The sequence below is a fragment of the Lepisosteus oculatus genome, chromosome 2 (genome assembly GCF_040954835.1).
Source record: "Lepisosteus oculatus isolate fLepOcu1 chromosome 2, fLepOcu1.hap2, whole genome shotgun sequence".
NCBI lineage: Eukaryota > Metazoa > Chordata > Actinopteri > Semionotiformes > Lepisosteidae > Lepisosteus > Lepisosteus oculatus.
The window spans coordinates 34,814,075-34,831,905 of NC_090697.1; the positions used below are offsets into that span (position 1 = coordinate 34,814,075).

At 38.0% G+C, this 17,831-nt stretch overlaps 1 protein-coding gene across 2 annotated transcripts in view; it reads right to left on the reverse strand.

Moving 5' to 3' along the window:
- The window catches only part of crybg1a (crystallin beta-gamma domain containing 1a), an 87,906-nt gene that overhangs the window by 26,694 nt on the left and 43,381 nt on the right, over nt 1-17,831 (reverse strand). Inside the window, exons 1-3 of one of the 2 annotated variants that reach the window (XM_015350243.2) lie at nt 13,301-13,388; nt 9,296-10,971; nt 654-4,740 (exon numbers count right to left, since the gene is read on the reverse strand). In XM_015350243.2, coding sequence (XP_015205729.2) covers nt 654-4,740; nt 9,296-10,971; nt 13,301-13,303 — 5,766 coding nt within the window. In that variant the 5' untranslated portion in view covers nt 13,304-13,388. Of the gene's footprint in view, nt 1-653; nt 4,741-9,295; nt 10,972-13,300; nt 13,389-17,831 lie in introns of those variants that run through there. The other variant, XM_015350233.2, reaches the window with a different exon arrangement.

Here is a 17,831-nt window from a genome sequence, read left to right on the forward strand (position 1 = left end):
AAGCCTTCCACCACTTCCTCCTTAAGAAAATAACTACTGTATGTAGCAGACAGTAATATTACAAAAATGTTTAAAACCATGTATAAAACATCTCCTTCTCAAAGATATTTTGAGGAAATAAAAATGTAACAGTCTTGGACAGACTAAGTCTTAAAACAATTTTACAACAATTTTACTACTGTAGTTACATGCCAAGCATTTCAAATAATACCCCCTGGATACAAATCCTTTATCATGCAAAAGAATCACCTGCAGCCTCTTTTCTGTTAGAAAGCAGTTAAATGTTAAATAAAGAATTACAAAACTACTGAAACATGCCGTCTGTACTGCCCTAACTTGAATTTTTCCATCTCACAGCGAGACACAACAAAAAAGATTCCAAGCGAATCTGACTCATTTCAGCAGATTAGATATATTTTAAGTAAAGAACAACGTTCCATTCGTTCCAAAAGCTGGTAGTTAAGTTGCAGCAAAAATCTGGCAGTTTCGTACAGATATTTATATTTAAATAATAACTGGAAAATTAGAAAATCGTAAATGTATGTATTGGTATCCACCAATAAAAGTTGCTAAGCATAATAGACATACAGCAGATATCTGCACACATAGATGAATTTGGAGTTGATGTAAAATGATTAAAATCAAAATCTTACCTCAGTGTTTGCTGGAATGAAAGGCAGTGGAGTCTGAGCTGCTTCAAAGAGGCTTGGATTGATTGATCCTGGAAGGTCCAGAGGTCCATTTTCAAGCCTGCTGTGACTTGTGCTGTAACCAAACTCCATTCCAAATTTAGGCACATTCATTTCTGTTATTTGGAGGTTAGCTTCCGAGCTGAGTTCAGCTTTTGCACTGTCTGGCTGGAGGTACTTCTCCAAATAACTTGGCAACTTGACATCAGAAAACGACAGGGTTGGGAAATCAGATGGGAGGGAGAGTGAGTCACTTGCTGCAGATAGTGGTTTCTCAAACTCTGGAGCCCTCCCACCCACATCTGTTATAGGCAAAGGTGAGAATGTGCTGGACTGTGTTGCCAGCAGTGATTTTGCTTGGGCAGTGGAAGGAGAAACCACACTGCCAGGTCCTGTACTAGTGTTTGGCAGATTTGTTTTTGATGTACTCGAGGAATTCAGCAGACTTGCAAGTACAGAACTTCTCTCGAGACGAGATTTTGCTTTCCCTAGATCTTCCTGAGTCTCTTTCTCTTTGCTCTCAGCCATTTTAGTTTCCTGACCTGTGGTTTTGCTCAACGGCAGAAGGGATTTATAAAGCATGCTCTGCTCTGCAGTTACACGCTTGGGCGCAAATTTGCTTTTTGCTTCACTGCTTTGCAGCTTGACTGACATTGCTGGAGTCGGGTCTTTCAGTCCATCTTTTTTTCCCAGACCAAATTTGAAGAAATCTGGATCTAAGGTTTTCTCGAATCTGTCTTCTTTGATGGGTGGCATGGCAAATGGGGGTGACAGCGATTTGAGACCTTTGTGTTTTTTTGGTGGCAAAGAAAAGGGACTGCCAAGGTTCTTGATGTTCTCTATAAAGTCCTGAAAATCACCTGACGTGTCCAGACTCCTGTCTTCACTTTTAGATGTGTTCAGCTTCCCTTCCTTTTTTGTCTGTTTTTTCCCAAAACTATTGTCCACATCTAACCAACTCGATGGGGTTTCCTTAACTGATGCATTACCCTTTACGGTCTCAGGAGGAAAAGGGCGTTTTGCTCCAATAGTAAACTGTGGTGTGGCTGTATTCTGTTTGCCTTCTGTAACGTCCTTTGTGCTTTTAAGCACAGTCTTTGAATCTGTCTCTTTGAGTAATAAAGGTTTCTCATCCCGATAACTAGATTTAGCACTACCCTTTACTGGAATCCCTGATTCTGCACGCGAGTCCAAAGGACTGCAGTGTACAGCCTTTGTGTTAGCTACAGCGGGCTGGGTGGCTTTATTTTCAACTACAACTACACCACGTGAATCATCATCTGAAGTCTTCACTGTCTCTTTAGATACATTGTCCTTCACAATTTTTTCCGATGCATTAATGGGTACAACCCTATGATCTTCATTAAGCTCAGAGTTACCTCTCTTTTTAACTGTAGTTCCATCATTCAAAGATGTGTCTGTCTTTTCATCTTTACATTTCTTCACTAACAAAGAAATCTCAGTACTAGAGTGAATCATGAGACGGTCAGATGGCTTCTCTGAAACCACACTATCTCTTAAGGGAACATGAGAATTGATCATTGACGTTTCTGTATTAGGTTGCATAGCTACAACAGAGTCCGCAGGCTGTGCATTAGTCAGTCTGTTCTGAACTGAACTATTTGCATCTATAATAGAGGGCTTCTGCTCTGTAAGCTGGGATCCTTCACGTGCTTGTGTTGCTGATTCACATAAAGGTACCACATTTTGGTTTTGGACAAGTGCAACAGCTTCCAAGGCATTCACAACATTTTCTTCCTTATGTTTTTCTTCAACAGTAGCCAAATTTCCCTGAGACTGTGATACTACAATAGCAGGTTTAGCTTGCTCAGGTTTTGTAAATTCACTTTTAGCACCTTCGCTTCCATCAGTCTTCTTATCAGTCCTAATCGTGCTGGTATTCCTTTCAGGTTCAGGAAAAACTTTTTCCTCTTTGAGAGTAGCACGCTCAAATTGCATCTCAGTATTATTTGCTTGACCAGACTCAGAAACTTTACTTTCAGCACTTACAGTAATACTGTCAAGCTGTTCTACCCTTTGCTGTTCAGTCTTTGTCAGTTCTTTAACCTCCAATTCCAAACTACTGGGAATTTGTTTGTTGGTACTATTTTTATTCACAGGTTCAATCAGCTCCCTTTTAGCAACACTACTGTTAGGTACATTGTTGGTATTGTCTTCTATAGAAGTATTTTGTTCATTTGCCTCTTGAGGAATGATGTTAGGCTGCTGGGCAGAAGAATGCTGAACACTGGGTTCATGCAGCGTGCTTTCTAACTGTACGTTGGTTTTCTGTCTCATAGGAGGTGGTATAAGAGGCTCGGCAGCTTCAATAATTTCTTCAACACCAGTAGGCTCACCATTAGACTTCTGTTTAGGCAGAAGTTTGTGAATAGGCCTTGGGAGTCTGCTTCCAATATGTAATGCATCAGCCGTGTCTCTGATGGGACTATTCTGTCCAGTACTGACAAAACCTGTCTCAGGCATGTCTCTAACACTTTGGCTGAAAGTATTTTCATTCTGTGCTTTGTCATTTTGCAGCTCATCGTTTTGATTTTGTAAATCTTTGCTGTCAAATTTCTGTTCAATGCGAGTCTTCAGAGGCGATGTAGGGGAATCACCTCCTCCACCAGCAGTTTCACTTTGACTCTGCTGTTTTGAGACACTCTTCTGAACAGGCCTAGGCAGCTTGCTCCCAGCCTGTGATACATCAGTGGGTTCTTTAAGAGGGCTCCTCTGTCCCGGTTCTAGCACTCCAGCACAAGTCTTTTCATCAGTGCTAGGAAATTTGCTTTCTTTTATAATCAGGTCTGGCAGTGCGATGTTTAGACCAGCTGTCTGGCTGTCATCCCTTTTAACTTGGCTTGATTTATGGTGCTCTAACATTTCAGATGAAATGGAGGGACGTTGTTCTGATGTTTCTGGTAAATTATCTTTTAGGGACAAATGCTCTACATCAGGAGCTAAGTCTGTAGTATCTTCATGCTGCACAGACCTAGGTAACTCAGGCACAGTGCCTATCCTTGCTTCTTGCTCAATAGGTTTTAGCAAGGATTTTCCAGTTCTGGAGCTTTTATCCAACTTGTTATCACAAGGGGAGGATTCCATGCTTTGGTTTACAGAAGTAGTAGATTCTGTAGTTTTCTGGCTTTTGACCTCTGAGCCCAACTCCTGTTCTCTCTGCAGGGTAGTTGCTGGACTCTGGGAGGTTAATATTGTCTCCTGGGTACTAGTTGATCTGTTAGAACCTATCACCTTTACTTCCTTAGGCTCTATTTGTCTTTCACTTTCATCAACTGGCACAGCAGGGTGCTGCTTCACAGTCATGTTGCTAGGTTTGGAAAGGTTTTCTTCTTCAGTTTGAGCACTTGGCTCACTCTGCTCTACAGAAGGTAAAGATAGTGGTATTTTTGAAGTCCCCTCTGACAATGATTTTTTGGGAATCTTTGACTTCACGGCTTCCATTTTGCCTGCAGTAGGTTGTTCTTTCACAACAGAATCTGTGGAATCTTCCCTCTGCACCTTGTCTGGCTTTTGTGGTAAGACGCTAACTGGATGCTCCCCCTTTTCAGAGGAGTCAAAACTGTACTTTTCTGTAGGAGTCTGTACACGACTCTTCATCCGCGTACCACCCGCCTTAATATTTGAAACCGATTCAGTGGGGGAGGATGGCTGCTTTAACTTGGGTGAACTAGCGCTCCCTGTTTTATCTTTGCGACCCGACAGTTTGGTGGGTGATAAAGGAGACCTTTGGTTTTCAGTTCGTAAGTTTCCTTCATCAATTTTATTTTGACCATCAACTTGGACGACTTCAGTTTTTTTTCCCTCCATCGCACTGCTCTGAGAAGACTTCTGTAGTTTCAGTTTCACCTGACCAGTATATTTTGTAGGGATTTTTGGAGAGCAAGCTATGTTCTTTATGACATGAAAATCTTTCTTGGCATAGCTTGTTGTGTTTTTCTCAAACAAGCTTATTTTTTCTCCAACCTTGCCTATCCTCTCAGTCGAGTTAGTTTCCTTGCATTCAATTTCAACCTTTTTGGAATTGGGTGGTCTGCAGATTAAAGAAAACAACATTAGTGTTTCATATCCAACTTGAAAAAAGTTTACAGAGCAGAAATTAAATATCAAAAATACAGTATATGTACATGTAACAAATATCTACAACATGCAACTGGAAGTTTAGAACCTTCAGCAAAAAAAGCTTTGATAAAGTATTTCTGATAGATCAGTTCTCACTCATTATATAGTATGTCTGTTTTTAAAAATATCTTCTAAGAGTCAGGAATCTTCTACTTTGAGAGTACCTGGAGTTGGTTTACATTGTGCTTACTGTATCCCAGTCTCTGTTACGAAATGTTTCTCTCACGAACGGGCTCTACTTGCCAGTTAGTAACCAAGCAATCTCACATATGTCTGAGATCCAGAAAAACATACAAAAAAGAAAGAAGCTTAAAGAATTTTTATTGGCTGCAAACAAGTCCTCATCTGTTTAGTGAATACCACTGTAAGGGTGTTTTTAACAAAACACCAAGCTATATGAATAAAACACAGCATATCTGAGCATTGTCTCTAATGTTAATCATTACAGGTTCATTAGAATAATTGCTTTATGTTTAACCCCCTTCTGACCATGCCTTAAAATAATTGATAAATTATTCTCTTCAAAATTAAAACCTTATTTATAGTTGTTCTATTTTTGTTTTATGACTGAAAATTGCAAAATCAAACACACTTAAAATGATGACAAGGCATATTTCAATATGTTTAAATGATGCTGCCTGCTTAATAAAGAGCTTTCTTCTGTTGAGAGGGCAGTAAAGCTAAGGCTTTGATTGTCCTCTAGGCATGGGTGTGACAGCAAAAGGAGAACTAGGGGCGTGATGGGAAAGAGAACGCTAAGCTGTGGAATGGAGCAGAGAAGTGTGTGGAATATGTCAGCTAAAACAGAAGTGCAGCTCCAGCACACATGTTTAGCTTAGCTTGATACACAGGTTCCACATGCTTTTGTAGGCCTAAACTATCTTGTGTCTATAGCACAGTGACTGCAGATTCTACTGCAGGACATTTATAGCCAAAATGTATGCAAAATGCTACAAGGAATATTGAGAAAGGAAGAATTATCACAAAGGAAGCCCATTTATTCCCTTTTTTACAGATATAATTTAACTTCTATATTTTAGTCATTTCTTATGAGTCTTACCTTCTAAATACTATATTATTACCTTTATTATTATTATATTAGGTAATATTATACCTTATTATTTTGAACCAGCTTAATGTATAATTGGAAGGCACATGCGTATTGCTTTAAAAACACATTATATAAATTACTTACAGTATGTACTTTACAAACATATTGATGTTATGGGTAGAAACATTAAAAGAATAATATCAAACATTAACCATTAGGCCACCAGTACGTGGTGTTTTTCAACATCCAAACTCTTTATTTTACACAGGGCTTCTGGCTGAGTCAACCCCAGCCAACAACAGGTGCAATGCAGGACACACCCTGGATGGGACACCAATCCACCGCAGTGCTCGAACAGATACATACAAAGACAAACACTCATATCAGGGCCAGTTTTCCCTGGAGCCAATTATCCTACCAATATGTTCTTTCACTGTGGGAGGAAACCCACACAAATGTGGGAGGAACATGCAAACTCCACGCAGAGGCCACCCCAGGAATTGAACCTTGGGCCCCAGACCTGTGAGGCAGCGGGTGGTAACCACTCTGTCAGCGTGCCACCCAGTTTTTCAACATGAGCTACAGAAAATAAAAAAAATGTAACAGCAAAAATAATTCATCTGCAAAACATGTAGGCCATGCAATTTAAAAACAAATTGTAAGCAAATGAAATCCTACATATCTTTGCATTTGTTACACTGAGGGAAGCATCTGCTCCTTCTTCTAGCCCAGAAAAAATGCAGGCAACTTCCTTCTACTGCCCACTGTAGGTGCCAGTTCTGCTTTATTCAAGCAGTTTCTCAAAACACTGCCATGAAGAAGTTATTACTAATGAAGGAATATATGTATATATTGTGGGAGGACAGAATTTTAACATCACTTTATTAACCCTTTTGATTTTTTGCATTAGGAATTATCTTTTTGCATACCCCAGCTTGCTCTCCATGAGACACACCAACACACAGACAGGGAGAGCCTGGTTTCAGAGCGCAGGGTCTGCCATTGTACGGGGCCCCTGGAGCAGCTGGGGTTAAGGGCCTTGCTCAGGATTTGAACTGGCAACCTTCTAGCCACAGGCGCAGATCCTTAGCCACAGAGCCACCGCTCCGCCCCAAATATTTATTACACCTGATCTGGAATTACTCACACAGCCCATCTTAAGCGCCATTCAATTTGTCACTGAGACATCAAAACTTTATCTTTCTAACAAAGAAAACACGTGTTGAAAAAAGGCCCCAAACCCTTTTAACAAGAGTCAGCACTCCAGGGCATAGCTGCTTTTTGTAGACACTGAAGATGTGAATCAACTACAGTGTAACAAAATGATGTTTCTGTCAACACAAAATACTTCAAAATCAGTCAAGAAATTAATGATTAAGTATTCGACATTTAATCCCACATCCTCTCTGTTTATTTTGTGTGTAGAGATTATTAAAGAATAATTACTTTTTCACCTGCATTTAATGATACATCTTTGTGCCAAGCACAACAGAAAATGATCAATCATAAGTCTGACTGTTGCTTGGTGTCCTTTAAGTTATTAAAGGTCGTTCAATAGTGTGCAATTAAAAGTCATTTGAGCATTTATTTACCCTTAACACTAGATGGGAAAACACAATGCAGTATACGTACTTATTATTGTAGATAACTATAAATAGTCCAACAGATAAATAATTATCACATAGAATGACCGATTTTTCCGATTTTCTGAAATTCATCTTTAATTCTTTATTTAGCACTTAGGGACCCATGTTAAAGTTTTAGAGTACAGCCTTTAAATGAAACAACTTATTTCATATACTGTTTTTATATATTATGTAGCCTTACTATGGCAAAGGCAGTTGTACCGAATTCATTTTTAAAAAGACTTTAAGACTTTCTATTGACCTAAACTGACAACATGCATACCTATTTGTCTTTTTTATTCTGCAGTACATCCCTTTCACTTTAATGGCAGACAAAAGAAATGTCTGAATACTTCATTAAAACAAGCATGTGCTAACTTGTTAATATACACATTTCTACTCAACACCAAATCAACGAGAGGTTCAAAATATATCTTTGAACAGATTTGAAAATGTATTTTTGTTTTCCAATTACAGCTTAGGAAATTGAACTCCTTTGCCTATATTCTTATTGCTAATTAATTTCCTACCTTATAAAATAAGCATCTACCACATTCTACAGCTCTGCTTACCAAGTAGAATATATATCCTGCATTGTATTGGGATATTTAGTTATTGCTACATGTAAGTGTTACTTTGGCTTTATCAGAACCAATATTAACTTACAATCAAAGAATTTAGCCTACGTTGAAGTCAGGATAAAATCAACATAATGAAAATTTCCTTGAAAAGAAAAGGCAAACAACTGAAGGTCTCATGCCATCATCCAAAAAAAACCTTATCTTCAAATATAGATGCATTATCAACCTCTGGAATTTTAATTCAAAATGGTCTCTAATACTAACTTGTATTAGGTTAAATCAGTAAGTGGTGTGCAATTTAGGCATGCAATTTTCATATTTCATATATTTACTGTATATGTGAACTACAATACAACCACACTTCAAAATACCTACATCAAAATACTGCCACTGATGACTAGAATAATACTGTTACAATACACCCTGATGAGCTACATTATATTTCTTAGAATTTTATTTTTTACTCTATGTATAGTCACTTATTCAATGTTAAGCATTGAAAAACAAAAAATGATATTCAACCACATTTGGGCAACCCTCTATTCAGACTCACAGGTGCATTTTATTCAGCACTGCGACAGACAATAGTTGGAGATAAAACAATCAGTGACTTTGTTTTCTTATTTGCTTGACATTTCAATGTTGTGGCTACACAAACTATCATTAACATACTGTGACTAGTAGTAGAAAGGGAAAATCTGGTTACCAATACCAAACTTCAAAAACACAAGAATGAGAACTGGGGAATCTTAAGTTGTAGAATATAATTAACTACAACGTTCAGCTATTTAGATTAATTCTTATTTGGAAAAATGTTTTCAAAAGCAATTAAAAAAATCAAATGAGTGCATTCATTTTGCTTTAATGTCATAAAAAAAGAACAAGCCTATATATATAAGCTGATTTACTTATATTCTTACACTTGCATTGAAATTTTGCTTGAATAAAGATTAACAAAATCCCAAGAGAGCTACTCTTGTACAATGGAAAAGGGGAAAAGGCAAACATTGCTATATTGATGGGAGATATCTTTATTAAAAAACTGTTACTTTTTAAAATATGAACAACACTGAAGTGTTCTTTCAAGGATGACTCACTGAATAAATATATTTTATATTTCATCTTCAATAGATAATAAAACTGAAGCCCACTTTTAAAGTTTAGAAGCTTTTTGCACATTCATCACAACACACACAGGTGCATACTCACAGTTTCACTTCAGATTTTAGGGGGGTCTTGGCTGCTACCTCTGGTTTGCTTTTCTTCCAAGCCTTCCCACTGCTTTCAGCTCCATCCTGGCCCAATTCAGGTTTCAGCTCTACCTTTTTGGGAGCAACTGTTTCACCATGTGGTGCTCTCAAAGACTTGCTTCCGGACTCGGAAGGAGGGGTTGTGGTCCTCCCCTCCGAGGAGAGACCTTCTGCACACGCAACACCAGAAGAATTCCGACCGCCTTCCCAGCATTCTGCAGTGTTTGTCTTTCCCACCCATGAGGTTTCTGGTGCAGGTACAGCAGCAATTGGCTTGCTGCCACAAGATCCTGTCTCAGTCTGATTTGAGAGCCTGCCTGATACAACATCCATACCCTCTTTGTGGACAGTAATAGGTAACACATGCTCAGACGGCACTGAGCTTTGATTCTCCAAATTCTGAACTGAAGCCTCAAGGCTTGGGTGTCGTTGCTTAATTGTTTTTGATGTTACACTCAAATAAGTTTCCACCCTAGCCTCTTGACACTTTAACGTGCGCTTCTCTGCTTCAGCTTCTTTCTGAGGAAGCGGTTCAGCGGCTCCCAGGGTTGTATCTTCGTGGGCATCTTTCTTGCTTGAGCCACCGTCTGCTTTTTCTTCAGGCGACTGCGGGCTCTCATGGGATTTCTGGGACCTTCTTCTCCCCGAATTGCGCCTGCTTTTGTCATTGACTGTTTTCTTCCCCATGGCTTCAGTTTCCACCACCGTTAGCCCTTCCGCGGAAAGATCAGGTCCACTTTCTTTCTCAGACTGCAGGAACACCTCTACAGTAAAAACTTTAGCTTCTTTTGAGGATTTGACTTCAAGGTCCTTTCCTAGAGCCTCTTGTTCCGGATGTTGAGCCGCGAGGGGAGAAAATGATTCATTAAGGGAGCCTTCCTGGGATGCCGAGTGCTGTATGTTTGTGAGAGATTCTAATTTGCTCTCGGATGTCTGAGCGGCGGAAGCGTCTTCTAATCCGGAATCATTTGTCTCCGCGTTTTCCTTGGATTTCGTACCCGGTCTGGACACAATCTCAAAGTTTCTTTTTAGTGTTTTTTGAAAGACCGGCCTGTTCGAGCTCTCGGGACTACTGCTTACACTTGTCTCTTCTATGTACACTTTAAGCTTCTTGGATGTGTCTCCTGTCTTTTCCGATTCAGAATCTGATTCCTTCCTGGAAGGATGTTTGGCGTTCTTTACCTCTGTAGTCTCTTCAGTTGCACCCAACGCTGTGGTCTGTGAGTTTACCTTAACAACCGGTACACTGCTCAAGGTTGTTTTTCCACAGCTATCATTTTCTGAAGGAGGTGGAATGTCAGATGCCTCTTTACTGTTGTAATGTGAGCCGGCCTGCTTTGTAGTGGTGCTTTTCAAAGATCCCTGTATTCCCACGTCGGACAGAGATATTCTTATGCTTTCTACTTCTTCCTCGGACACATTTGACATATATTGAGCCTCCGACTGGGAATCATCTATAGCTTGTTTGAGCCCTTCTTTCTCGCTACTCTTCGTGCTGTTTTCCACCCCAGGAGTCCTGTCTTCTGTTGGGGCCTCAGACACCTCAGAGGAGCCTCTGCTCTTTCTTCTCTTGGAAGTAAAAAAACCTCCCAGGCGCTCCAAGACTCCAGACTTCTCTTCTGAAGAATTCCGTGACTGTAAAGATAAATAAACAGAAGTCTAAGTACTGTGAAAAACAGTGTATGCAATATATTGTCACTATTGAAATCATTTTCATTGTAGCAGCTGGTACATCTTTACCAAAAGTCTTCAATAATTTTCTGACACACAAAAGACCAATAAAAAGCTACCTGTGATAGTGTCTCCCCTTCCCTTTAATTACATAAGGTTGGTAAAGAGGACTCTTTAGAAGCCAGTCCATTCAAATATTCTGAATTATGAATGCAAAGCATTTCTGTTTCACTGTGTAACAAATCGCATGTTATTTTTATTCATCTGAAGAGCCATGACTAATCTAGAAAACACAAATACAGTATGCATACTTTACATACATTACCTTAAGAAATAGATCAGTCATAAACTTACTCAAGTTCCACAAAAGAGTAACAAAATAAAACTAAACATTCCAAATTATATAGAAACACATCACACAGTGCAATAACCATATAAGCAATGATACTGAACAATTACTGGACGATGAGATATAAAACATGCTTGCAGTCCGATTTAACAGTTTAAGAACACTGAAAAAAAAGAGCCAGCAAAATGCCTTACATTTTCAGACATTTCTTAAAAGTGGCTTTATAAATAGTTTAGTGGTGAACGTTTTTGCTAAAATTTCCAATCCAAAATAGTAGTTTACAAGAACTGAAAACAGCAACAGCGTGGACAGTACTTACTTTTACAATAACTATTGTTTTCGCTTTTTTGTGATTCCTTCTCTGCGACTTTCTTCACAACTGAAGTACAGAATGTCTCATTGCTCTACACACGTACTGCAGCAAAGTCACACAAGTCAGACGAATATAGTATGTAACCGCCTGCTCTTTCTTGTACTGGCACTTAGCAACATGTTTCTACCTATTGTAATAGTTTAAAGTTGAGATCCTACAGTTTTGTTCACAGCACAGGTGACTCACACTAATTAAGTTCTGTATTCCTGCTCACTGAACACATTCCAAATGGAACACCTTTGCCGAAGGAAACAGTGGACTAATAAACTCCGAAGACGCATTATTCATCCCAGACATGTCTTATCAACAACATGCGAATTCGGATAACCATTTTACCTGTACAACGTGCTTGCGAGAGCTATCTGCGGAGTGCGACTGGCGGAAGTGAGAGATTCGCTTGAATTGAAAGCAGACACGAGCAGTGAAACCTGAGGTGGGTGCAGGAAAGTTAATAATTAGTGCAGGATGGCGCAGACTCCATTCAAAATGTCAAGGGAAGCAGCACACGAGGCGCGAGATTGTCGTTCCTGAGTTCTTGTAAATCGTGAAGTTACCTGCACTTGGCGACCGCATCTGTTCAGATATCAGGACGCAATAGCTCAAAACCAATATCAATTCTATACCTTGGCAATAAATAAAATAATGTTATGCGCTTTCATAGAGATATTACGTTTTTCAGCGATGTTAAGTGAAAATACAATGTGACCTCTATGAAGGCATGTTAAAAAAGGTAAAAGCGAACTATTTTATTGATTCATTGTACGTACATGATCACTACTATTCACTTTTTGGCGCAAGTAATTTTTGATAGGCTGCACTGTGAAGTTTAACTTTGAAACCATTTGAAACAAGTTGCAAGTTGCACATTTGAAAGAAGACGTGAATTGGACACCTCCATGTGTACATCTCTTTTGGCGCCCCTTACCGTGAAAAGCGAAATGCGGATACAACAATTAATATATTTAAACTTGTCATGAATCAAGTCTTGAGCTGTCAGTAGGTTAAAGAAATTCAGATGCATAGTTCAGAATTTAATGTTGAAACTTATCAATAAAAAGTTAAATCATGCTGTATAAACATGCAGTATAAAAGCATATAGCCTTAAATGTTAAAACCCATTTTCATTTACTAAAATGAAACCGACACAGCTTTAATGTTGTTTGATATTTAAATTAACACCAGTGTTGTACTAAAACTGTATCATTTTTAAAAACACACGTTTTTTAAATATATATTACTCTAAAAATGAAAATTAGAAAACTAAGAAATATCTATTACAATGGTAAATTAGAACTTCTCATTATGGTAACTTCTACAGAACAAGTGTTCATACTGTTCATCAGCCATAAACAGTCAAAAAATGAAATGAATCTTTTTAAGATGTTAAGGGAATAATAAAACAGAATCTAAAAATGCCCTGGAAAAAAAATCATTACCGCTCCCAAAACTTTTCACACCCCACATTAAGTCTTGATTGCGCTGCCACAAGTCCAGACACGATTTCTTTTGAAAAGTCCCAATTTAAACTATTCACTGGTAACTCTTAACGTCAACAATAAACAAACTCTTACCATATTACGCAGCTCCTTGGGTTTCCCTCCTCTGCAGTAAAAAATCAGTTAAATGAACGAAGCTTCAGTGGCGTCAGTACACATTCTGTACGTTTCTAAATAATTGAAGACGAGAACATTCAAATTCATCAGCTCCACCCCTTAACTTGATTCGACAGATACAGTAAAGTTGTCTTCTTTAGGGTGTCTGACAAACCATAAACAACAACAACAAAATGGGCAATTCAAAGTCAAAATAGCCTTTCAAGAAATGCCTATGCATACTTTGTGTCAATGACGACTGGACGCTCAGGTAACTCGCTCGAGGGCTCAGTAGTAGAGGGACGATAGGAACAGCTCAAACAACTAACCAACAGCCTGTTTCAACTACAGTATGTAACCACTGCATAAAGATGAACTCTTTACGAGTACAAATGAAAACTGAGTCGAATTCCACAGCCTGTTACATAAGTAAACTGCCAGTTTATTTACCATAAGAGTGAAGAACAAAAGCCAGTTTCTGTAATTTAACTTTCCAAATTGAAATGCATCACAGGTTATCTAAGCAGTTCTTAACTGAGGGAAATACAGACATCAAATAATATGCTTTAACAGAAGGTTGATAGTCATTGATTGTATTAAATCCTTTGAAAATAACCAGTATCCCTTTTGTAAGGCAGAGATGGATATCTTACGTTTTCATGGCCTGGACTCCTGCAGGTTTTATAAATATGTTTCAATTATAGTAGCTACAGGATAAAGACTGAAGAAAGCAAGTGTTGTGACTATATAAATATTTAAATGAGGAAAAAATCTGAGGTGGAATGAAATATAGCCTTTGAGGACAAATGTTGCTCATTCTCAAGCGACTGAATGTTTTACAAAGAATATGTAGTTTACTCTCTGACAGAATAAAATAATGATCCTGGGATACAGTAGCTGTAAGTGCACTGGGGCTAAGTTTGCACACTTCACATGCTACAATACATCAGCACAGACAGTGGAAGGAGAGAGGACCAGGTGAAATGGTGGGGTCTGATTGGATAGCTTTGGTATACTGGTACTGATAGGGCACCTTCCCCCACACAAACACAGTTTTGTAATGTCTGCCTTTCTCTTGCAGGAAAACAAAGGGAAATCAACAATATATAACACGTACTGTACATAGCCGAATGACTTGCATGTCATGATCCGACAAGGTGTGGTGTTTTTTTTTGTGAGCTACACACAGGTGTTATTACTGTCAGTGTACTTCTGCAGGTCTTTAGCATTTCCATTTTCACATTGCATTGAGTATCAGAGTTGCTATGCAAATAGTGATTACACAGCAGGATTCAAGACTGCAAAGTAAATATTTTAATTAATGTTGTGGATGGCACAAAGTTCTTAATTTCAGCACATGTTCCAAACTGAAGACATCCACTTTGGAACCAATTTAATGAGACAACGTTTTTATATATAAAAAATATATATTTCAGTAAAAAACAAAGTGAATTAACAGTTAAGTTACAGGAATTTAAAACTTTTTACATACTTTCATATAGGATATAAAGACCTTAACATTCTTTCTTGCAATGTGTGATTTTTGATAAAGTTATCTTAGGAATGAAGAGAGATCTAGCTTGTTTTCTGAGATACAGTCTGGAAGTATGTAATTACATAATTGAAAACAAGCTTTGGGTCTTCAGGGATACAAATATAAATTTAAGCCTTCATGAAGGGGAGAAACATTCTTTAAAATAATTCCAAAATCCACCAAATTTTCAAGACATTGTTGAAAGTACACAAACAGACAAATAAAGGAAATATAATCACCTTCCTTTCTTGATATTGCATGTTATTGTGTCAGTTCTAAATAATAAATACTGTACTTATCAGTACTTCAAGAGCCTATTTGCTAAAATTGTGATTCTGGTACAACGTCCAGAAACATGACAATATGTATGAATCTTTTAGCCTGTTGCCATAAATAATTTATGTTTTTTTAAACTACTGATACCAAAAGAAACATTTATACCAAGAGAATACATTGTATAGTACATACAGTATGTTAAATGAGAATCAGTGATTGCTGTGAGGGCAACAATTTAGCACTAATTATTAAACGAATGGATCATGGCGTTTTTGCAAAGTAACCATGACATTTTCAACATTGATACTTGCTTTCTGGTATATACAAGTACAGTAAGTACACCACTTCCTGATTACCCACATAGACAATCAGGTTTGACTAGTTTATATATATGCTCTAACTGTTACTTTGGTTTTACTTATTCAAAAATATTCTTTGTAAATTAGCCTTATAAACATAAAGACAACAGACAAGGTACCTCAAAAATGAGTATTATCAGTTCTATGAAAACAATGAAATGTAAAACTTAAACAAATGAAAAAAGTAATTAGGAGTTAGGTACATGAGCAGTTTAAAGGTAAGGGGACACCTGTATCAGTACAATATCTTAATGCCACATATTACATATATTACATATTTTATTACATATAAATATTACAATATTTACTATATTTTAATATATGTGGGTTTTCCTTATTGCGCCATGCTGTTTGCCTTTGAAAGACCAATAATTCTTAAACTGCAAAGGCCTGATCTTTAGAATTGGCAATCAGCAAAACCAAATTTATTAACAGTAAGTTACACACAAGTTTACTCAACACACACCAGTTACACTATAAAGTTACACTCACCACAGACATTTATAATTCAGTGAGTTCAGGGCTCTTATCATAAAACACAAAACACCTCAATAGGCCATAAAAAGAGAACCCACATCCTAATAAAATGGATCCTAAACATTAGCCTATGGGTCTTACATTAAAGGAAATCCGGAAAGAAATGAGACTTTCTTCTACAGTAAAGATCAGAGTCCAGGATGCTTCAGCATTCCAGTTATCTAGACAGACTCTAGTTCTGTTTGATTTGAAAGAGGAGCTCTCTCACAGCACAGCTTCTGATGATGAAAATTATCAGTGATGATGTCTGTCCATGTTCTCTCCCTGCTCCTAATATTCTTCCCCTCTGTAATATGTGTCTGTTCCTGTATTTGCACTGTCCTTAAACCTATTTTTTAGCCTGGTCCAGCCTTACGGAGACTAGATTAATGACCCCACTAAGAATGTTCCAGTCACTTCTGAATATTGATGTTTTAATATAGCTGTTTAATTGATCTAACAGTAACAATGTTTGAAAAAAAACAGCAGGCATTTAAAAGTATTTCCCTTCACTTTGATATATGGGATTCCCACCTATCATGAACTGGGTTTTTTGTCCCTCTCCTTTATTGTAGAAGAAGAATGAAAGGGAGACAGGTGTCTATACAAAGACTTATTATCATAAGAACAGGTGTGAACAGTAAACCCTGGTGTGTCACTTATGCTTAGGTGGGAAAGGAGTTTGGGTGTGGCATCACATCTGATGCAGGCGATGCAGGCAGGTGAATCTTGCACTGAACACAGGAAATCAGTCCTAATATGTCTGAGGTACTTGACTGCTTTTTTACTGGATATATACAGTACAGTACCTTTCAAAAGAATTCACTCACTACCAATGATGACTTTGTTGGATTACAAGTGATGCTGTATTTTTGTTAATGTAATGTTTTAAATCAAAACTGGAATGTTCAAACTGAACCTTTTTTATGGATGAAAACAGTTAAATGCCTTCAAAAACTGCAAAGAAAAACTAAAATACTGTATGTTAATTGCTTTAGTATTCAACTTCTTTGTAGTGGCTAAATTGGTATTTGGTGGTTTTAGTATTGTGTGTACCAAGATAAATAGCTTTGATTGCATAATTATTCATCCCCCCTGAGTCAATACGCAGTGGAAGCATGGGTGAATAGAGTCTTTATTCTTTGGCCAGGCAGTCTATGAATACGCTCATCACAACAGGGTTTCATCAAACAGGAATAAAGTATAGAAAAGCACTAGAAAGTACTACATACTGTACAATATACTGTACCAACTACATGTCACTGCTCCTGCTGGGAATCTATCCTGTTCACTAGCAAGTCCAAAGCCACACAACTCTCTCTACCAGGAAGAGAATTCCACTACACCACAAGACCAGGTCTTCCACCACATGACACCAGTGATTAGTTTGGCTCTAATCTGCCATTGACAGCATTTAATCACTGTTCCTAACTGGCATAGAAATATATTAAATTAAAGGTATGAAATTCAAATCTGAAAGAAATATTCTTTACAGACCAGACAAGTCAAAACTGTATGGCAAGAATCAACATCAGTTTGTTCAAAAGTGGAATAGCAGAATAATAGTCAGTGCACAAGCCCCACACTAAAGCACTGATATGGATCAGTACAGGTCTCGAGCTGTACCTCAGCCCAGAGTGTACAGGACTTCATAAAATCAAATGTACCCTGATTGCAAGACACGGGCAGATTCTGATCCAAAATACCCTTTTCTTTGGAAAGTGTCAAGGACATATGGGTTTACATGAATGATTAAAATGTTACATGACAACCAAACAACTTGGATGAACAGTGGAAAGTGTTGCAGGATGTTTGGAATGACATT